This window comes from Buteo buteo, chromosome 5 (assembly GCF_964188355.1).
Source record: "Buteo buteo chromosome 5, bButBut1.hap1.1, whole genome shotgun sequence".
NCBI classification, from domain to species: Eukaryota; Metazoa; Chordata; class Aves; order Accipitriformes; family Accipitridae; genus Buteo; species Buteo buteo.
The window spans coordinates 19,812,832-19,836,634 of NC_134175.1; the positions used below are offsets into that span (position 1 = coordinate 19,812,832).

The 23,803-nt window shown below is 42.2% G+C and overlaps 1 protein-coding gene across 3 annotated transcripts in view; it reads right to left on the reverse strand.

The window, feature by feature from the left end:
* TMEFF2 (transmembrane protein with EGF like and two follistatin like domains 2) overlaps positions 1-23,803 on the reverse strand; it is a 206,508-nt gene that overhangs the window by 10,394 nt on the left and 172,311 nt on the right. For all 3 annotated transcript variants that reach the window (XR_012650417.1, XM_075028023.1, XM_075028022.1), the window contains exon 7: positions 23,178-23,237. Coding sequence is in view for 2 of the 3 variants with exons in the window: in XM_075028023.1 (XP_074884124.1) it covers positions 23,178-23,237 (60 nt within the window). In the remaining variant the exon portion in view is untranslated. The remainder of the gene's footprint in view (positions 1-23,177; positions 23,238-23,803) is intronic.

Here is a 23,803-nt window from a genome sequence, read left to right on the forward strand (position 1 = left end):
TGGTATAACCTCCTCTGAGACCTTGCCCAGGAATTTCTGCTACTGGAAAGAGGTGGGAGCAGAAAGTCCATTTGGTCTGGTGCTAAACATTTTTGGTTACCTATTACCCTCTAGGTGAGACACTGGCTACCAGCATGTGAAATACATACATAGAGAGTTATGACCTCACCAGGACTTCATGTATGTTCCTTTTTTCCACCTGGAAATCTTCCCAGAACAGAAAAAATGTGTGTGTGATGTGTGTCAGCTATCAATGGACTCGCCCAGTGCACACACACAGATCCCAATGTGCTTGGGACTTGTTAGACTCCATACCCATGTAGTCATCATCTATGCACCATGCCCGATGTTTTCTGGGTGTGTTGGACCGCTGCTATGGTCCACATACAAATATATTTCTGTCCAGGAAACTGCAGCAAGAAATATGGGATCCTTATTAATACACATTTTTTCTATTGTGGAAAATATTATGCCATTTCCTCCAAATCTTCCATTATCAAAAGGAAGTTTGCTTCCTTTCTGAAGAACAGGAGACTGCTCTGTGCGTGTGTGTATTTGTGTGTGTATCTCTGATCGTTCCTTTGCAGGTACCAAGATATCACTGCGATGTCCGTGCACCACCACCAACCAGTGTGAGAATCCCTCCTCTCTCAGATGAGCCAGCAGTGTTGCTAAAATGGTAGGATACCATTTGGTTTCTTTTTTTTAAAGGCACGCTTCAGGATGGTGAGGAAAATTGTTACTTTCAGGACAGACTAATCTGCCAGGACTTGAAAAGAGGACCAGGACCTCTCCCAGACTTGCAGATGCTCTCTCTGTGTGTAGGCTGTAGATCTGGTAAAAAGAGGAAAGATTTTTCCTCCTCCTGAAATCATGTGGGTAGAAACCGTGTTTTCTTTAAAAAGGTCTTTTCTTTAAAAGGCATAGTTTAAGTAAATCTAGGATCCTGCAGATCTTGTAATTACACCTCTAAGTGTAATGTTATGATGAAAAATGCTTTACTGAATCAAAAATGAGATGGCCCAAGCTTTGCTAGCAGTTCATAGGATAAACACTTCATACGGGAACCCCTGTCATCTGGCTTGGAAGAAACCACAAAACTTAGACACGAATTGTCTGTAGTCCCTCATTTTGACTGATGACTCCTCTAAAAGAGTTAGAGATTGAACATAAAGGAAGAGAGGGGAAAAAACCCTTGTATTTAGTTTGATCTGCCATTTTGCTCGTTGAACGACAGACCACAATGAAAGCATCATTCATGTCAGAAAATAAGTTCCCCTCCTCTTGCAGCACATTTTGAATTCACCCAAAATAACTCCCCTGCCTCAAAACAGGTTATTTTTCTTATTACACAAAACATCTTTTCAGATTCAAAATAGAGACCCAAACACCAAGATATGCTTTAAAAGTTCCTTCATGTTAAAACCGATTGCTCTCTTTCCTGAAGGATGTGAGCACTTTTCAGCAATCCAGCCATCGATGAGATACTGTCATGAATGCATCACAGGGTTTACATCACTATGAAACAAGAACTATAAATCATTTCTAAAAAGAGAGGATATGAATAAAAAAAGAGTTTAAATTATGAATCAAATAAGAACTGTACAAAGTTTAAAAAAATAAAACTAAATGAAATAAATCAAGACTTCCCCCCTTATTATATTCTTGGATAATTTATAAATTCAGTACTGGAGGCAATCTGCACTAATCAGATTATAGTATCGCTAAACTAAGGAGCCCCTCCACCCCACCAACCTTATGCCTACAGAGAGCAAAGCTTAAATACAAAGTTACCCACTTTTTTCCAAGCACAGCAGATTAGTATTCATAAAGCGATGACAGAGACCAAATTCAAAGTTAGTCAGGTTTCAGTAATGTTGAATTAAGTAGCTCCTCTTCAAACATGAGACTTTCTGCATTGTTATTTACAACTATGGGTGCAAGTTTTATTTGCACGAAAAAGACAGATCTGTGCCTTTTTGTGATGGCTGGAATTTGAGACAGAAGCTGTAAAGCCTAAAGATAAAAATCGGACCGACTGGGTCCGTCTCTCCTATCTGGACAAACATAATTCCCGCCACATTTCTCAAAATTGTTCTCCTTTTTATTGTAAAAAGAAATACATCTTCACCCTCCAGATCAACTGTATTTAGAAACATTTTTCTTGAAGCATTTTTCTGATAGAAAATGTCACTTTGATGAAGCCAACATCTTTTGCATTTCTGCAACATTTTTTGCATCTTTAGCCTAACATGGCATTTCATATTGTTCACATCTTTTGTTAGTGCCAGAACATGACATGATAGCCTATCATATAAGATATACTAGTCAAAACAGATTATTTTTAAATGCATTGAGGACAGACGCTACTTTGTGTAGACTGAAACAGCTTATCATCTTGCTTACTAGAAGAGTCTCCCAGTTGAACACTTGCTCTCCAACCTTTCTGTGGATGGCAGGGAGATGCCAAGATGATGAGCTACTTCGCTGGGGTAAGAAAATGGATCCTGAAAAGTTATCCAGTGCGACTGACCACTCACTCAGTGATCTTGCTTTTCCTGATGTATTATCTTCTGAAATGTTAAATATATTATTTAAAGCTATCTTGTCTAAATTCCTTAGTATCTATGGGTGTTCCCATCCTCTGTTAAGGAGTGGAAGAATTATTTCAAATATATTTTGTATTCTTTTTAATTTCTGGTTTAGGTATATGCCTTTTCTTCAGTTTGGAAGCGGAATGTGCACCATTAGGCTTCTCAGGAAAATATTTCAGTGAAGGCTGAAATTCAAAAGCCAAAACAGCCTGCCTAGTTGCAGGACCTGACTCTGCAAGTGATGAACACAATGCAGCCAGATTCTTCTCTGGGCAGCCCTCACCGGTCCCCAGCTCTCATCTGGGCTAGTGTGGATCTTCTGTTACACAACTGAACATGTGGAGTAGTGCCACTGACAAACGAATAAATCCATTAGTGCCCTTGATGAGGATTATATGAAGTACTGCCTAGAGTGCCCAGCAAATTCTTTCCAGACATAAGTTCCTGCAAGCCACTTAGGATAAATTAGATAAAAATCTAGGCAAAAAAATAGGATTCTTACATCCAAAAATTGACTGTCAGGCACTTAACAATCAGTTCTGCAGGGCTGATAATTCTGTCATTCTTTATGTTTCAATCAGTGAGACTTTCCAGGTGATTTCAGGTAAGCAGAGGCCCACAGCCTGTAAATTCTCATGTTAGCATTTTCACTGTTGTACAGCGTGTAATGTTGAAGCTTATGGAAAGAATAACTGATAGATTATGCCCATATAAGAAAATATTGGCTCATTTACGTTGTCAATACCTAGTGTACAGTCATCACTGGACCAAGGGAGGTCCTGAAAATACACTTATATACACATATATTTCATCAAATAAGGGATGAGATGGTGAATGATGTGCAGCAGAAGCTATTTTGACACCTATCTCATTGGAAACAGTGGTTAAGGAGAATTGACTTACATAATAGTTTAATCTTTTAATACCACTGAAGTCAGTCAAATTTGCAGCTGAATGCTCTTGCTGATATTGAGGTAGTGACTCTTTACACATCACATTATCAGAGGATTTATAAAGGAGGAAAGGGATTCTTGGGTCAAAAGTATGTCCTTAACCTTTTTCAACCCCTTTTGGAAGTGTGTCCCCCCACTCCCTTTACCTTCTTGGCAGCTTTCCCAAAGATATGCTGCAGAGCATAGCATTGGGAACTCACTTAACAAAGCTCTTCTGCTCTGCTTGATAGAGACTTGGTGTGGCAATTCTTATATGAAATAAAAATAAAGGCCCAGAGAGTATCAACCCGAGGAGCAAAGGTAGAGGACGCCCAGAGTTTAGTGGAAGAGCTTCAGTGATTGACTAGGGGTGGGAATCTGAATCCTGTGGGTGAGCCTAGGGACGGTTTACGTTACTTATCTGCAGTCTTCACAGAGTCAGCAACTGCTGCTCTTTTGGGGTAAAAGGGAGCTTCCTCAGCCCAGGAACGTTTGCAGGAACGGTTCGAAGGTCCCTCTGCAAAGTCAGGAGGAATGGGGTGGTAATGGTGTTGCTCCCTCTGAAAGTGCAGAATTACTTTAGCAGGTTTTCTGGTACATTCCCTCCTCTTTAATAGCATCTAGCAGGAACTGAGGTCCCACAACAACTTATGAGGATGAAGTCCTTAAGCAGGCTTCCTACTTACTTGTAATGAAGAACTGTGATGATAAATCCCAGCTCAGACCCAGCTCTGATGAGAGAAAAGAGATTTCTCCTGCATCTCCGCTCAACAGCTCCAGACACCCTGCCCTTGACAAAGCTGCCAGGAACCACGCTGCCGTCCACCAACACAGCCATACCTCACCACTAACAGCTGCTCAGATCTGACCTATTAATTATCTTGACACAGTATGTTCCCTTCTTTCAAAACCTTTAAAATCTTGCTCTTGATCTGATGAATATAGCGTCTCTTAACAATGAAGAATATGTGTGCAAGCAACTCGCCTGAAAATCACTGTTTGGGTGGGCGTTGGAGTGAAAATTCAGAAGGAAGTGCTTGCTGCCGCTCAAGAGGGAGCTCACCAGCCCACTCTCCCTGAGAGCTAGTGGAAAGTGAGACACCAAATGTCAGCTGAAAACGTCTGGCACCACTATGCTGCAGCCCTAGCCTAAATTCATCCTGCAGCCACTCCAAGTACAAACTTCAAGCTAGTCTTTCTCCATAAAGTGCACAAAAAATACCCTCCCTATATTAGCTACTTTACCAAGAGGAAAAAAAAGAAATGAAACTTTGTGAATTAAATTACATTCACTTCTTTTCTCAGGCACAAAATAGGCTTGCTCAACATGGTAATTTATTAATTTTAAATGTCCCTATGCAAATGAGTTCCCTCGAATAAGATAACATCCACTTTCCTTTTTAAAAATAATCTAGGGCTTTTTATGTTTGAGATGATGGCAAGATGTCCTAGTGCACTTGGAAAAAAAAATACTGTGCTCTGTCTTTTGCAGCAATGTATCGTAATTATTCAGCCTGCTGCCATAATTAATAATAGAAACCAATGAATTAAGACACTAATAATCCCCAGATGTTCAAATACAGAACAAAATACTTTCAGCTTGTCAGCATATATATGTGGGCTATGCTATATATGTTAAAGCTATCTCAGAACTTTTGAAATTGAGAAGCACTTTTATTTACAACATCTGTGAACATATCTTCCTTGTTGGAGAAGACTGCTTGAAATTAGGCAATTTATTAATCATTTTCCTGCACAATAACAAGACCATTTGTCTACTCAAAACTAAATGTAACCTTTTGCTTTTTACCCTAATTTGTTTTTTCAGTGGCCATAGTCCACCTGTATTCACGGGCTAGGCACAGAAGCCTTACCCTAGAGACTGTATAGACCTCTAGCAGCACAGGCTCCTACATGTGCCAGTAGGTGCTACCAAGTAGCTATTGCAATACAAGGTGCAATACAACCCCAAAATAGCACAGTGATACAAGTATACGCTAGCAACCATTGCTCACATGTCTGAACAGGAACACCCAGCGATATTAGCCAAGCTGTAAGAGAAAAGAAAAAAAATGCCATGTGGGCTAATGTGTTGCTCCAAACCAGCATTTTCTCAGTGTTCAAGTGCTCACATTAGACAAAACTCCTCCCTGGGGTGACTGTTTCATTCAGGGAGGTAAAGCAGGCCGTTGTCTCACCTTGTCTGACCTCCTCTGCTTCCCCCCGCCCCGTTTCATCCACTTAATGCTATCGAGGCCATCAGTAAAAGCAGCGGTCGCTGTTGTTTAAAGCAGATGCTGCACAAGTGCCTCCACACTTGATTTGAGGACATCAAGAGATGATGCACTGACCTCTTCCTTCAGCAGCTTCATGGAGCGGTTCATCGCCACATGTGAATGGCACCTGCCTGCCTCCCAGTCTGGTAGACTGGAAAGGTCTTCAGCTCCACATGTCATCTCTGTGTTCCCATGTCATCTCTCTGTTAGCTGTCACTAAGTCATCTCTCAATACTTTTGTGGATAAACTGCACAGACGGAGCTCTTTAAGACCGCTGCTGAGGGGGCTGGCCTCGAAGCCTGCAGTCATTGCTATGGATGTGATTTAATGATGCGGGGCCGTACTGTGGATTTATCAAAGCCCTGGGTAAAGGGGCCCTTACAGTTTGTGCTTCCTTCTTTTGTGCGAGGATTGAATAAATCTGTGTTAACCCCATTCCTAGAATAGATTAAATCCCTCTTTGTGCTAACTCAGCTAGTCTTTGTTTTTGGCACGCCGCTGATGTTCCCTTCACTCAGATCCCCCTGTCTAAGAGAGATGCCGCCGGCCCCATGGGAGCGGCTTCCTCCCCCTTCAGAAACCAGCCATATAAAGGAATAAAGTCATAGTTTTTCTCCTTGCGTATGATCTCCTTAGACAGCTCATGACAGAGCCCTTAGAGGATGAGTTAACCTTATTATTATTGTAATTCTCTGTTGAAAAAAAGTTGGTGTCAGTTTAGAGATTTGTGAGGTTCTCTCCAATTAGGCTGCGTGCCTGAAGGCAGAGGGGCGAATGCTGTATCCATCACACGCAGCATGGCACAAGCAGAGCATGTGTCACCCCTCTGTGAGAAATTCCTCCCAACAGGGCGCCTGACGGCTCGCTTTCCCTCCCATCCGCCTCTCCTCAAGCTACTCATTAGCCAATGCTGGAGGGGGTAAAAAATGGACAGTGGGAACCGGACCAAGGCTCCTTTCTATGTCCCCCTCTCTGAAAAAGTACGCTTTTTATTTTTATTACTTTTTAATACCAGATTAAACAGAGATGGAAATACCATCCCAGTACGTGGATGTTAGCAGCAGCAGATGCTTCTTTATATGACCAACTCATGTCCCCTTCAGAGCAAGCAGGCATGGATCTACAGAACGAGGCAGACGGTGGCTAGGAGGGATGCTGACATAGGAAGCATCTCTACGTTCAGCACCATCTTCTGGGGCACAGGCGCCAGACCATCGGCCCTACTGCACAGCCCCATGCTGCACGTACAAACACACGCTTCTTCCTAGCAGCAAAACCAAACAGCACCTATTCACAACCGTTCCTGGTCTCACATGCAGCGACACAGCAATATTGGTTAACTTAGTTAAGTGGTGATTAAGGAACAAAACTCCCTGAACTTGACCGAGTGGTGTCCTGCTGTTTCTGCTTTGTGTGCTACTATGCAATTTCTATATCGAAGCGGCCTCGCTAGTGCAGGACTCAGAGAGTGGCTTATTTATATGTAGATGTGGCTAGATGACATTTCCAAATGCCATACATTTGCATATGAAGGTTCCACTTTTTTTCCCCACTTCAAGTAAACAGAGTCTGCTGTGACTCCAAAGCAGTGCTTTCACTCAATTGGAGCTTTCTGAGAACAATCCTTCTTAAGAAGCTTAAAAAAACCTGAAACACCTCATTTTCATAACTTGGCAACCTTGGCTATCAATAGTTTCTATGGGCAGGTCTTTTGATTTATAGTTGTACCTTTGATACCAAACCGAGCACAGAGAGCAAAACTGCAAGACCTTAAGATTTCATATGAAATGGCTACAGATAATCTGCAATACAAATCAATATTTGCAAATAGGCCTCAGACATATGATGGAAGCTTGTGGTCATCCTAAAAAAGGCTGTGGGTCACATTCATTATAGCTATGAAGATGGTATTGATTTTTGTCACTGATCTTTCAGTTGAAAACAAGAGCAGGAGCTTGTTGCAAGAGCTGCTGAGGAGCTCCAAAACTGCAAACCTAACACAAAACCACAACCTTATGTAACATCGGGAAAGCCAAGTGGACATTATATATTCAGCTTTCTCGTCAAAGAAAGATAAGGCTGAAGCAGATGGTATGTGGGCAAAGTTTCAACCTGAATACATTGCCTTCTAAAAACCAACAGCACTAGGAAACCAGCCCAGTTCTGTGGCATGAGGCGGACGAACATGCTACCTGCACATTAAAGAGCCGCCCGATGTGGGGCCTCGAGGATGTGCTACAGAGGAGCTGGAAGAGCTTCCCGTTGGCAACGTGTGTACGGAAAAACAAGAATCTCAACACCTCTCACGTACTACCTAGCCTGAGTGGTATGAATTATGTATAATACACAGATTGAGCCCCATCCTCGTACGCATTTGTGCTGGGATGCGCAGCCAAGGGTGTGTGCTGAAGGAAGCGGTCTTTCAGTGTCACCGGGTGGTGTGGGAGTGCTGATGGCATGCAGAGCGGATGGCGGAGTCACCAGACATCAGCTATCCTCCTCTCTCATAGCTCAGCCGTGCTCCACGCCCGCGAGCAGACCTCCTCCATATCCCCACTACCCCATGGGTGGGCAAACGCCAAGGTGAGGACGAGCCGCTCCCTCGAGCCCCTGCTCCACCTGCTGTCGGAGGACCACGACAGGCACTTCCTGACTGCGACAACAGGCAAAACCACCCCTTGGGAGTCACCATACCATGACTGTGGTCTTAGCTGATGGAGCTTCACCCATCTGCCACTATGTTTCTGAAGGACTTCATCCTCCTTCCCTGCCAACTGGTAGATAGCATCAAATATGACAAATGGCATGAGGTGCCAGAAAGCTGATAAATACTTTTGATATAGCCCTAAAAATAGTGAAGGGATATTTGTACCCTTCTGACACTTTTCAAAGAGTAGATGGATATGCATGACCTAAGTTTTAAGACAGGTGTCAAGAATATTGATGTGTGGAGGGAGCAAGATCATTTTGCTGGCACCTCCCCAGGGGACAGTCGCATGACTAACGATGTCTCCTGTCCCCCAGCCACGGGTGTGTGGGGAGGGGGCTCGGGGACGGCTGCGCCTTCACTGCCCATCTGGAAAAAAAGGATTCAGCTTGCCAGTGCAGCTCTGCCCACCTAGGACATACCTTTTCCTCCATGGGGATGATGAAATGGGAGAAATGAGGTGTGAGTGCTCTCAGTGCCTGGTGGGACTCTGCGTGGCTGGAGGGCAACATGGCTCACACTAGGGTAGGCTGCGACCGGCTGCAACTGCTGTATGGCTCTGAAGGGCTATACGGAAATTCAACTGTCTAAGGACATCTTTCATAAACACAGTGGGATAAAGTATGCATATGTTCTGACAGAAGAAAATGCTAGATTGGGTAAGAGTTACAAACAACAATTTTGAAGCAGATTTGTTCTGGAGGACTAGTAAAACAGGGTGTTGTAGTCCCCTAAGTTACGGCCTTGCAATTGCCACCAGGCTAACTCATTCTCCATACAGATCAAGACCAGTGTGTTTCTGGGAGTACACCTGTAAATTTAACTTAGTATTTCCAAACCATCGCTGGAAATATGGACATCAAATACAGTTTTTTCCTCTCCCCTCCATACCCTACAATCATGTAGACTCCAAAGGTCTCCAATTCATACATGCAATCCCAGTGTCCTGAAGTTATTCCCTCTTTGACACCTATGCAGATGGCTGGCAGGAATTTAAGTACTGATGCAACTAGAGGCTCTTCCAATTTTTAAGGGCTACATTGATAAAAATTGCTTTTAAGCAATTTAACTGTGGATTAACAAAGCATGTTTCCATGTTTGTGTGGAGATGAACTTATCATCTGCATTTACCTGATCATATTCAGAGGAACACGCACATCTTATGTAATATGAAACTGCATTTTCCATCAATCCTCACCTGACTCTTCAGCTATGTGAGTGGCTTTTACTGGCAGAAAGATTGGGCAGGCGATCAATGAAACAAAACAGGAGCTTCATTTTGAGAAACTGCTGCAAATAAAAGTGCACCCTAATCCAATTACCAGGCTGTCCCCTAATTCCAATAGGAACTCCAGGTCTGAATGGATTGTTTTCTGCGGAGATCAATGGATGGCAAGAAGCAGTATTTGAAAAGGTCTCTGACTTATATTTAGGCCTGCCAGCACAACATTATAAGAATTTACTTTTTGGGTGCGCACTTCAAACAAACTCAAAAAGATTACAACTGAAAGCAAGTATGAATGGCAAAACTGTCAGAGAGGTTTGATGGAAGGCACAGAGATGGAAAGGTTACTCAGGTATGTGACAGCACAGACAAGTAGGTCAGGGATGTCATTTTGGCCACAAGGCATTTCCTTCAGTCCTTTAGACAACCTGAAGGTTTTGCACTAATTTTATAGTCAGTTTTGATTACTAAAAGCAGTCTTTCTTTTTTTTTTTCCCTTTTTTTTGGGGGGGCGCATGTTGGTAAGGTGCTGCCAAACTGGAGCGTGACACCCATTTGGCTCCCTTTCCTCCTTTTTTTTTTTTCCAAGGTAGCATCTGTGCTTGTAAAAACATGCTGCCCAAGAGAATTAATCCAGGAAACTGAAGAAAGAGCTGCAGAATTTGGGGCAAGTGTGTGTAAGAAAATAGGAGACTGAAATAAAAATACATAATTCCTATATGTGGTATTTTTGAATGCTTCCTGAATCACATGCCTGGCAAATCCTTTGTGCATATCTTGGTTATTTTAGTTGCCAGAACATGACCCTGAATGGCCTGTGACTACTCAGAGATATGACTGTTGTTGGCTAAAAGCGTGGTTTCAGTCATGCTTTTCGCTGCTTTTGTTCAGGCTATTCAGAACAGTAAATACATTTTATTGCCATGTTGCAAAACTGTGATCACTCCTCCAGAAAAAGCAAAGCACTACACTTGCTGAGGGATGAATCCTGCTCAGTCTGTCTCTATTTTTACTCACCTGTCTCCCCTGAGTCCTGCATTGTAAAACTGTGATGGCAATGGGTCCACACAGTCTACAACTTTGCTTTCTGCATCTGCCCAGTTCTATTGTTAAAATCTTTTGTGGCTGCTGAGAGGATCAGTTTTTAGCAGCCTATACGTTAGAAATTCCTAGTCAATAATCAGGAGTTCAATATGTTTCCTTTCCCGTGCCTGAAGCTAGAAAGATATCCCTTACTATTCCTAATTTTAAGTGTAGGAGAAAATGGTAAAACAATATAAAATGCCACTGCAACAAAACCTGCTATATTCTTTTATCTAATTTACCAAAGATACACTTTGTTTCCCATCTGTCATGAAACTCGGCAATGGGAGGACAAAGCCAAAACCTTTGCATGTTCTTGGTTTTGCAAGAAAAGGGTCTAAATTGAGCCGTACAAATTTAAGCTTTTTGTCTATTATTCAAATACCAAAGGTCTATCAGGCAGTAACTGGTCTCTGAGATGCGGCAAGGAGACCACCCAGCACTGCAGAACATACTTTGTGCCTATCAGGAGCTGAGAGAGACCCCTCCAGGGCACACATAGCACTGAAGACACAGAGCCACCACCTCTTGTCTGATGAGTGCAAACTCTTCCAGAAGCACAATGTCCTTGAAGTGACTTCTCCATTGACCCAGCTCAGACTCTGTCTGCTGACATAAGCCAACTGCAGATCGTCACTGGTTGCCTTGTGATGTCCATCTCCCATCCAACTCTTTTCTTCAGACCCCACAGCTCTCCCCACCTCTACATGTCGATGTATTTTGGCGTGACAGGACACAATGTGAGCACAGAGCTTGCCCTGCTATTTCTTTCCATAAAGAGCAGAATAGCTTCTCTACACCACAGAAGTCCTGAGATTCATCACTGGTCACACAGCGCATTTTGAAGAACAGCCAGAAGAGTCTATTAAGAACGTATTTTTTATAAATGAATACCTGCATTTACTGTTTTTATATGCCCGCACCCATTATTGTCTTACAGAAGTGTCACAGAAGTGAGCTGTAGAGATGGCATTTGTGTAAATAAAGGGTTTGGTATTTTATCTCAGCGCTCACTCCTAGAGCTAATATTCAAAGTGGGAGAAGCTGAACGGAAATGAAGGGGCAATTTTGGGAAATGGAAAATTTACTAAGAATAAAAATGGATGAAAAAGCCATACAGAGAAATCACAAAGCCATTAAATTCAATGGCTGTTCTGCCATTAGCTTCAGCGAGGCCAGAATTTTACCTACTGCCTCTTTAAATCTTATGCACTCTTATAACAGTATTTTAAACCAAACAGCTGACATCCTTCTGCCCAGCCAAGGCCCTTTAAATCACTGAAATGCAGGATGGAAAAAAATCTGCAGTGCCAGATGTGTCTAAAAACAGTCACAGTTCTTGTTGAGGCAATCTGCAGAGGAAAATGTTTAGCATATATCATGCCTGACAAAACACTAATAGTTTATCAGTTTTGATATTACAGACTAATAACAAGCCCTTCGATGGCTACTTCATTTGCAGAGCACACAGAGACAGGCTAGACTTCTCCTACTTGATTTTAGAACAGTGTTTTTTATTTAATCCTTTCCCATCCTAGCTAGATGGAAGTACACGTCCATTATTAAATGAAATTGTAAGTGAAATACCCCGGGGAGGGGGTGTTTTTGATGTACACCTGACACAGCTTTAAAGCTACAGACAAAATAAAAGAGGGAGATTAAAACCATAGGGTGGGTTTTAATTTTTTTTTCCCTCCTGAAAAATATTTTGCCATTATGTAATGCTGTCTAAAATGGCTAAGGCTGCTGATAGCAGCAGTAGGCAAAGAAGTGCATTTCGATTCAGTGCTGATAATATTCTGAAATGCACTGCCACTCGTTCTGTAATAGCACATTTCGTTTACAGCTGTTGTATTTCCAGGAAGAGAGTTTCACACTAACTTAACGCTCATGGGTACATGGTAAAATGACAGCCCAAGTGTGTAAGAAGTCACCTTGCTAAGCAGGTAAATGCTGCTTTTCAAACCTGAGTTATTAAGAGCGCTTCCACTTGCTCAGCGGTACAGATGTGCGCCTCAAACTGCCAAGGCTAGGTTTCTCCCGAATGCAGAGAAATGCTTCTATGGACAGAAGTATGGAGAGGGTATAGCTGATATTCAAAATGCTGCATCTCCCACAGAATTTCCTACTTCCTATAAACCATTTCCATTTTTCTTAAGTAACAAATTTCTGTCACTAGTGGTTACAGTGTCTCATACACTAAATGTTAAGAAATACAAAAAGAATAGTTATGTTGCATTGCTCGAACAATCAGTACAAGATGTGGGTTTTAGCAGACGCGTTCCATGAAAAGATGTGGAACCATCAGCAAAGTGAAACTGATGTGGCAAGATATTTGTCTGTCTTTACTCAAATCTATTAAACTAGGCAAAAATTGATACTTGTCTCCATGTAGTCTAATTCTGAAGGTCTAATAAGAATAAATATACCAGCTCCTTCTTTTCTTCCCCAACTGTATTTCTTTTTCATTCTACCAGAAGCACTTATACTTCCTGAGTCTAGGTGAAAGCCTTTGTTATTTTAAGGCTCAGGTTACCATTTCATGTGCCTAAATGATCAAATTATCTTGTGTTTGTATTGTAATTTGACATGATGATACTCATTCTAGAAAAGATGATGTTTCAGTCAGTTCTAAGTAGCAACTTTCCTTACTATACAACTTATTTATTACAACTGTCATATGCTTTCATCTCATGGTATTTTGATATCTAACATTTCATAAAGAATGCCAAAACATCCCACGAAACAAAATTCTGAAGAAATTCGGTTCTATAAATATTTCAAAATAATTTTTTTTTTTACATTTCAGACTAGATCAAACACAAATATTTAAACGTTGATGTTTCCTGAAAACGGATATTCTAGCATCTCATTATAACTTTAACTCTCAAATCCTTGGGAAGGCTCTGTAATTCCTAACAGCAGATTTACAGAAACTAGGCCTAAAATAGAGCTGCTAGGCATAAAAATACACTGTGGTACTCCTCGATATCCATTAACTAATTCAAACTAGTGTCATGGATGGCAAACAGCTGCTGTGCACCATCTCAAACAGCATCCTTCAAGGACAACTCTTGAGCTAATCAAAGTGCCTGGGGCCCAGAGGAAGGGTGGAACTGAGGGCGAGCGGAATTCCTCCCCAAATCCAGACAACAGGATTAATTTTCCCAGCCTATTCCTTGGGGAAGATTGACAGAGTCTTGTCTCAAATAGTTTTTTTACTTTCCTTTCTTGTAGGGGAGGCAAGGGGGTTGAGAAGGGAAAGAAGATGCTATCAAAAGGAAAATGCCTTCACTAAGATGTCAAAAGGCCAAAGACAGTTGGTGTCTACCACCCTCCCGGCATGTGGATGAAGTGCTAGGAGTTACAGACCGATACCTAAAACAGCACCACAGCTGACACAGAGTGAAACCCAGCCACCGTAGCAGAGTATTGGAGAGTCACGTCGGCCACCACCCTGTGCCACAGCAAGTCTCAGACTGTACCTACTACACGCTTTTGCTGGTCCTAGAGAAGAACCAGCCTGCATGGTTTTTCTAAGACCCCAAAGGGAGAAGAATCCAAGCTTCCCTGTGACTTCTGATGTGAAGTGGGTTTGGGGCTGTCTGCAGTAAATTTACGTACAGATCTGTGAAAACCACACTGCGGCCGCACTCTTCCTGCATTGTTAGATGGAGTTAATACAGAGCCCTGTTATTTAATGCTGGTATATCTCAAAGGGCGGGCCTGCAAGTGGGGGTATCTCATCTAAGAAGTGGCAAAGATACAGTATTAACTAGGTGCCACAATGTGATTTAGTCAGATATAAAATAACCTTTTTTAGATAACTGTAAAATCTTTCACAGTGGCAGAGCCCGCATGCTCTGTGGGGCCAAGTATTATGGCACATATTCCATGTGTCAAAGACAGCTGATCAGTGGTTGTGGATCATGTTGCTGGATCTTCATTTCCATAAACCTCTGAAAACAAAGGTTGGGAAAAACAAATTCTGGGAGTGGCTTTAACTAGAGCATAACAACTAGCATTACTGCAAACCATGAAAATGTTTTTCCCAGGTTCCCCTCCTGCATTCATTTCTCCTGGGTATCCCTTGTCATTAGAGGTCCTATTTAGAAAGAAGCATCTGGTTAAAGACAACTTGAGAAATAAGGCACAATTCAAGTTGTGTTGAGTTTTAGGGATCACGTTTCTATCTGTAAGCAGGAAAGTGTCCTTTTTTTCCTGCAAGCTCTATCTCTGTCTGAGCTTATTCATTTTTCTAATCAAAACACAGGTACTGAGCGGAGGACAAAAAGATCGGCAGGTACTGAAAGGCTCAGATTTGCTCAGGAAGATGGGTTTCTATGCTCCAGATAAGACAAAATATACGTAAATGATACATGATGTGTTTATGGACTGGGACACTAAATGGAAGAATCTGTAGAAATGCCTATGTGAACTCAGATTTGCTCATCTCTACTGCACATACAATTTCTGGTTTTAACCATAACCTTTAACAGAACAAAATGTTACAGAAGACTACTTACATGATGGTACAAGGGAAAAAACAACCAGCAAGGTACACAGTCTTGGGGAAGCAGAAGAAGCGTGAGCCAGTCTTTGGAGCAAGCTTTATGAATTTTGCACAGTTCTGAAGGAAACCCCAGATGGAGAAATACACTTGCATTACAAACTCCACCCTCACGCCAAATCTTGATGAAGCTTTACTTCTGAATTCATTTCCAGGACTTAAATACTTAAGGGCTGCCAACCAGTAAAATAGCTTGGTCCGATTTCGTATTTTTTAGGCTGCCCACGCCAATATTGGTTACAAGTTGGTACTTGCTTTTCCTGTTTATTTCCTAGAGATCAAATTCTTAGCCTGGACATACTGAATTTTCAGGCTACTGAGCTTCTACACAAATCAAATAGCTTGCTTTATAATGTTCACTCATGACATTACTGAATTTGTTTATTACGGGAAGAAAGCACAAATGAATTCTGCAACTTCTGATTCACATTCATTAGTGACTAAATTAAGGGCTAAGCTTTAAAGGCACAAATGGAAATGCTCTTTTTCCTTGAGCTACATCAGTCTAGGTAAAGAGATGTCTAGCAGTTCACCTGAGACCTAATTTAAGTTTTAATGCTAACAATTACAGGTTCCATGAGCATGACACTGGGAAATCGTAAGTAATGAAAAGGCACAATTTCTCTCATTATAAAACCACAAAAAAAAGAAATCCCCCCCAAACAAGGCACATTTTACCAAGCTTAGCATATGTGATTCAAAGTTAAAGGAGAACTCTCATAAAAAGTGAGGTATTCTCTTGAGGCTGGCAGATTAAATGAGCAATATTTCTCTCTCCCTATTGCTTGTTTTTAAAATCTCCATAAGCCTGTTTTGATTTTGCATGCTTCTCAGGAAAAGACTGTTAGGAGTAATTGCTGTTAAATCACATGGCGTGGCGCTCCGGAGTGCTGCAGCTTCCTTCCTGGCATGGGACTTGTTTGTGAGGTTATTATGTGACCTCTACAACAGCGTGTCCATCTCCTATTCCAAAAAAATTATGTAGATTTCAGTAAGATGGAGCCAAGCAGGATCTGAAGATAAATTTGAGAGTGTTCTACAGAAGAAAAACACTTGGGGTAGCCTATGCTGCAGTGCCTACCGCTAGATAAATGCATTAATGCACTGTTTTTTCATATTTTAGAAATAAAGCATCCGGTCCTCCTGATGACACAGAAAAATGCTGGAGTGAGACTTTCTGCACTCCACCTTTTGAAAACCGGGAGTTAAATTACAAAAAGAAACAACTGCAATTTTTCATTTAAAAAAAGCACCCAGGACAAGTGAAGGTTTGAGGGCCAAGTGAGTAGTTGGGACTGACTCTGCTGGCTACTCAGACTTTAATTCAGAAGTAGGTGACAATAAGATTTATTGACCTACCAGCTGGCCTCTATCTCTACTTTTTACATTTTCCTCTGGATATCAACAACAGTGGAGGAGCTGCAAGGGAGTGGAAGGGCTGGAGACCACCGTGATATCAGAATACAGTGATCTCTCTCTCACCTTTGAAAATCACTCAGAAGAAACCCAGAATAGGAATAGTATTCTTATCTGTGTTTTATAGTACTCCATATATTAAACTAAGCTACACATAGTTATTACTCCCGAGTAAACACTATACTACTTTCCATGATGGTAAATCTGAGCTTGATTTTGGAAGCAATGAGCTGAGACATTTCCTTTGTTCTATTTTTGAAAACTTTTCTGTCAGGAGTGCCTGGATTAGGTAGGCAAAACAATGCCTTCTCCACCTGACTCTATTAGGAAATTATTTTATAAGTGGAGACCGGCCCTGTTCTTACACCATCTTGAGTTTATGTGCCCCAGACTTCAGCTATTTGTAGACATTTATACTGCTGAACGATCAGACATCTTAAAGGACATTCAGGCCTGTGGGGCATAATATGGTCACACCTCCTGAAGGGAGGTGCCCTCATTGCTTTCCTCAAGTCACAGGCCAAAAACCCCTAAACTGTACAGCCTGAAATACAATTTCTACTGTTTTTTTTTCTTTATTTTGTAAAGCTCATCTGCCACCTTTTGTGGACTTTCACTGTGCATAAAACTTAGGTATATTTTCATAAAACCTTGCACTTGTAAATGCAACTAACAATTGCAGCAACATTTAAAAGCTTCACATTTTTTAAAGAATATATCAATTGTATTATTATTCTACTCCCAAACGCCAGGAGCGTGTGTGCCTGTGTTTGAGCGCAGGTGGAGACTGCAGCTAGACAGCATTCATGCTGCCACACAGCTGTCAAAATATTAAAATGTGTTTTTTTCAAGTTTTAAGTGATTTGATGGAAAAGCAGGAACGCTTCCTAAATAATCCATTTGTTTAGTGTGACAACCTCTGACTTGGAGTCTGTGGAATCGAAAGCCAAGCAAATCTGCATATGCAAGGATGCAATTTCCCCAGCATTTTTACAAAGCTGCAGATGAGAAATGGTTTCTCTCTAGCTGTGATGGATGTGCAGTGCTCAGCTCTATGTCTCACTTGCTAATTCCATTAAGAAGAAAGGAAAGCCTGGTTCACAAAGGCAGAGCAAAACTGCATGATAGTTTATATTCCATAGCTAAGCTCTGGGGCTTTATTATTCTTCACCAGTTTAGGCAATGGCTGACATGGTAGTAGACACAAAATTCAATTTAAAGGCACAATGTCAAGTGGTTTGCACTCAAAATTTAACCTACTTTGAAAATGTTATAATCTGGAGAAGGAATCTAGTTTGAAGTTCTCATATTTTGTTCCTGGGGGGAAAAAAAAAGTCACTGTATAGAAATTCAGCACTGCTGTTCTGATTCCTGGCTGCTCTCCAGGCCTATTACAGACAATGAAGACTGTGACTGAATTCAGTGGGCTCTGTATCGAGCCTGTGAAGAAAGGGATGCATCACACCCCAGTGCTTCTCACATGTGCTGGGTCAGTGCACCGCTGCCAGTTCTCCGCATTTTCTTTGATAGGCACGGCTTGTTCTCCCACTCAAAGGGATTAGAAGTTAACGATGCAGCGTCAGGGTTTTGGTAAAGTTTTAGGATAGTTTCCTTTCCTCAGATATAAATATTATGTATTTAATTTGGAGTCCAATACTTTTGGACTTTTGAAGAGGCTCTTTGAAGAGTCCAAGACTCTTCTTTATCCTTGGAGTAGGCAATCTGTGATGGCTCCCGTGGCCTTCATCCCACAGCCCTGGCCCAGCCAAGGGAAGATGATGTGTTGACACAGATGGATTTTGCCCTTTTTGGTGGAGCGTTCAGTTTGCTTGGGCAACACAGCCATCTGCCGGATGACTTGCCTGAGCACCTCCGGTAGTGCCAGGAAGGCCCCAGTGCCAGAAAGTGGTCTGAAAAAGATCCAAGCCTGTCACGTAGATTTGAAATCTCATGGGGAACCAGGAGGGAGAACAGGGAACAGAGCAGCCATGAGCAGACGTGCAGCATTTTGTGCTCGTTAGCGTCTCCTGGGCACAGCAACAGCATCAGCAAGAAGGGCCACGGCACTGCCTGCGAGAGAGTCACCGGACTAGCCAAGACCGCAGAAGGCACCACCCAAGGCTTCTGCCAAGGGACGGTTTAGCGCCATCGAGGAACCCAAAAATATGGCCCAAACTGATCATTTGCGGATGCGCGTTTTTTACCAAAGGAGACTATCAGGCCTGAAAACGCCTTCTTCCCCTTTCCATCAGCTTTGCTGTGCTGCTGGCGTTTGGCTGCTGAGACTTGATCTAATCAATGCTCATATAGGGAGGTTTGTCTGGCCTGGAAGATGATATTATTGAATAGGTCTATCAAATTTGTCAGTGTCTCCGCTGACAATTTTCATGAATATATAACATTGAAATATGGCTCATCCATACTGACTTATTCTTTATAAGTGCTCAAAATGGCTTGAAAAAAATCTATGTAATCTGATAATGAGAAAGGATAAAATCAGTTAGGGGGATAATTGCTAATATCCAGATCTTAAGAAGGGAATATAAATATTGAAGAATAAAAATAAATAGGCAAATGAATAAACAAGATGAGAACTCCTTGATTGCCTAGACTCTGAATGCAAAAATGCCACTGAAACAGCCAACTTCTTTACGCATATAATGAGGAAATTCAAGAAAACATCAGTCACAGGACTTTCAGCGCAGGCACTACAGTCCAAAACATACATTACGCTTAAAATGTTTAAATGCAAGATAAAGTGTATTTCTATTGGATTTGAGGGAAAAAAACCCCTAAAACTGAATCTTATTTCACCAAATTGATCAATGTCAACAATCTGCCATTTGTTGAAAACAGTGAAAATCCCCCCAAGTCTGATAAATACTTTGGGGGTTCAGAAAATTGAGAGGCCAGAATTGCACAGAGAGAGGCACAAACACACACGTGTACAGATGCTCTGCTGACATGTATTGCACATGCAGCCATGGCAAGGGTGGTCTGATGAACCTGGAGAGGCAGACACCGTTACAGAAGGGCCACCTACGGCTCATTCTCCCCACGTTTGCTTTGCTGAAAAAGGGGACACTGCCTTCCGGGTGTCTCTGACATTAGTCAGGCATTTCCAATACTAGAGTAACTCTTGTGTGTGTAAAGTGAGAGCCCTTAAAAAACCAAGGCAATACAAACTTAATGCAAAGATTTACTCTCCAAAGGAACGAGTACTCTCTGAAAGATTTGTGCGTTCTTTGCAAGTATCAATGGGCTTGAAAGAACAGGAGGTAGCAAAGACACTGATTGAACAGACGGTTTGAATAGTTCAATATGAAAAAAATCAGCTGGGTGTTGGGACTTGTGGTTGTTCACAAAGCTGCTGCCTTCCCGGGACCCCACACTTAGCGTGCAGGGGTGTTTATGGAAAAACCCACACCACTCAGCTACCACAATTTCTGCAAAGAGCATTTGGCACTGCTGCATTAGCATAATTGACAACATCAATTATGCCCACTGCTATTTTCTCCCCTGGGAAAGTCAGTCCATACGAGTCAATGTTTTTAAAAGCATGTAGTGCTCACAGTCTCGGCAATTTTTAGTGCCATTAAATGGTAGAGGACAAAGGTATTCTCTGGAAAGGTGGAGGCTCAGGCAAATTGCTTCAGAGGCACAACAGCTGAGAAACTGCTGCTTTTTCACACAAAGCTCCACATGGTCAGGGCAGCATTTCCCTTCTGAGATGATACGAAGGTGGGAAAAAAGTGGCACATACCACATTCCTACAATAGCCAACATCAAATGTTTCTGCACTTGAAAGAATATGAGGACGGCATGGAGCTTCCTGCCTGGCAAATGCTGAAGCCTGAATGTTCACCGAGCCTCACTTTTATACTGCTGTCTTCCTTCTCACCATTTCTGAAAGGGTGGAGCTGTTAAAGCTTTTTGATGCAGCGGTCCCTTTCTCCTAGGGTCTCCTGGCAGGGCTATGCCACAGACATTTGGGGACACTGGAGGCATGTGGATTGCCCTGCATGAACTTACAAGTTTCACCCCGCATGCTGTCACCGTATGTAAAAATGGAAAATTTAAGCAAGAATAATAGTTAGGTGCACAAAAGGAAGACATCAGCTGGTGCAAGTGACTGTGGTTCAGGTTAAATCAATGGATGGTACCTGATGAAACCCACCCAGGGGACACAGTCACTGCCTTCGAGAAGCCCACTGGGGCCTGAGCTGTACCAGAAGCCTCGAGGAGCTGCTTGCCAAGGTGCAATGATGGTGCTTTTCTGTGCCAAAGAGGTACCTACTGGACCTCACTGCTGATTCAGGATGTCTCCATCCCTCCCACAGCTTTAGGGGAGTAAGGTGCCCTGTCTCCTCTCCACAGGCCCCCGCCACCTCTCGCTGGACCTTCTGTTCCCACACTCCTTCTGACCTCTTGGCACTCGGAGACCACCTCCACTATAGACCTGCTCCTCCGCGCCGCAGCTCTGCCGTCCTCCCTGCCCAGTAACCCAGTTTCCTCCCATGTTCCCTGCTCGACTCCCAGCTCCTGCCAACATTTTACTGCAATCCATTTTCTTCTGCCCACCATCTCTCCTCTCAAGTGTGGGCTGAAATATCATCTCTCTCCTAAGCAAGAGCTGTTCTCTTCCTCCTGCCCACTTGAGCTGAAGGTGCCTTCTGTGCACCTCTTCCTCTGTGACCCATGACTCGGCTTTCTCTTGTCGTCGCTGTGATCTCCTCCTCCTCCCTAATCCTCAACCTGCCTTTCCTCCCTTCTTGTTACAACTCAGTTGCTTCACGCTTAAATGTGCTGTCCCCTCTCTAGGTGATGTGGGTCACTGCCATCCTAAAGCTAAACCACAGGACAGTAGCAGAGTAGGACAGGTTGCACAACATTTAAAAAGGGGCTGCAGGCCTTCATCTTGTCTTGGGGGTGCCAGTGCTCTCCTCAGTTATCCAGCAAGGAAGAGGAAGGATTTAACACAACAATATTACTTGCCCTTATTTCTAACTTAGAATAAATCATTTTGGCCTACTTCTCCATATCTCCTGCCCATCACAGGGTACAACATCAGCCTTTCCAGCCTTTTAAGAAAACTGACTGCTGCCTCCCAGAAAAAAGCTGAGAGTAATCAAGGGTTTGGGGGAAAGAGACTGAAGACTTTTCTGTCTTTGCATGACTCTCTCTTCACCCATGGAAGGGCTCCTTGCCAGTAGGAAATACCTGGACCATGGCTCATCTTTTGGAAATTAATCCCAGCATTTACTTTCCACAGAAATTTCTACCCTCTCTGCTTCATGCTGCAGCCACACCCAACACCTAGCACTCCTCTGCCTAACCGAGACATCATTTATTCATAGCTCTATGTTTTAATCATCACGCACCATTTTTAAGTAGGAACAGAACAATCATTTCTAACGGCTGGGTACCCTATTAACACAGGGACGTCATGCATAAAGGGCTCTCACAAGAGATGACCAGCTGAATTAACTACTGTCAGAGGAGTCTCCCAGTAAGAAATGTTAAGACCTGTGAAGCCATCAGCTGGATTTCACCTAAGCCATGCAGCAAGCTGCTCGGGTAAACCCAGCAATCTGCACCTACTCTCTCTACATACTTTCAAAACACAGAAATATCACAACCTTAAGCAATGAATGCATCACCTGACCCATTTTCACAATACCTTCCCAAAGGCTTGAATTCTCAGTGTGAGCTGTGAATATCTGCATGCAGGTGCGCACTCACACACAGATTCAATTTCTAAATCAATCCTCCCAGGCAAAGGGTGTAAAATATGTCTCCCAAACCTCACTAGTATTTACATGTTTTTAATTTCAAACACCATATAAGGCTATTCAGCCATTATATTTTATTGTAGCTTCTAAATAAATTAGAACCATTTATCACTTAGAAAAAAAACATTTTAAGAACCTTATTAACTTCATAGTTAAACACCAACAGGTAATATTAACTATTATGGCAACGTTTCATGGTATCACAGCTGTGCTATGCTCTGGATTTTCACTTTCTTAAACCTGCATATCGTGACAAAAACATGCATAATCTAGTGCACTGATTCAATAACTTTCATAATGTCTGCTAATTCTGGCAAGTAGTTTACAATACTTATTTCCACTGCCAGAACAGGTGTTTTATGGCCAGAATATCTCTATGTTTACAAAAACGGAAGAAGCCCATTTATTAAGAAGAAAAAGAGTTTCTAGCAAAAGAAAGAGTAATGCAAAGATAGTGTTTTCTTAAAGTAAACCAAGAAAACCATAGTAGAAGACGAGAACACCTCACCTTAGGAAATGGACGACAAAAGAGACTTAGAAAGTTCCTGTGAATTGTGATTCTCACAGAATAGGAACCGTACCTGCATAATCTGTTCTTGCGTAATGCCCATCTTCCGATTTTGTAGTTGTTGTAGTATTATCTGTGTGAAAAGAAATATGTTGAATTGCTTGGGGAGCCTGTACTTGATACAGACTATACCCCATCCACCAGTGCCCAGGCAAATGTAGCTTCGCTTGCATGCACAGCATCGCTGCTGGCTGCAAGGCTCCCCTGGGTCTGCCAGGTGAAAACAACAGGATCCGGCTTTTTGGAATGAAACATGAAACATCTTCCATTAAGAAAACACATTTTTTTCTAACAATACGTGATAACAGATTGCAGCTGGGATAAATATATCAGTATGAAGCAGGAGTTGTCATTTCTGCTCTATTTGAAGTAATTGGGGAGTTTTAATACGTAGCCTGAAATGAACTGCCATGTAGGGTGGTTAACTTTAAAGAGATAGAAATAAACTAGAATGTATTTAATACACCTGTATGGTATGGCCTTGTAAGTAGTTGTACTGGGGATTTATAGGTCAGAAGCTAAGGGGAAAAAAGCTATTAAGAGTCTGAGCCTCAGTAGACACTTTATTTATGGGAGCTATTTAAAGGCAAATTTTCTTCATTTTTATTTTAGAACAAAATAGACTTTTTAAAGTCAACT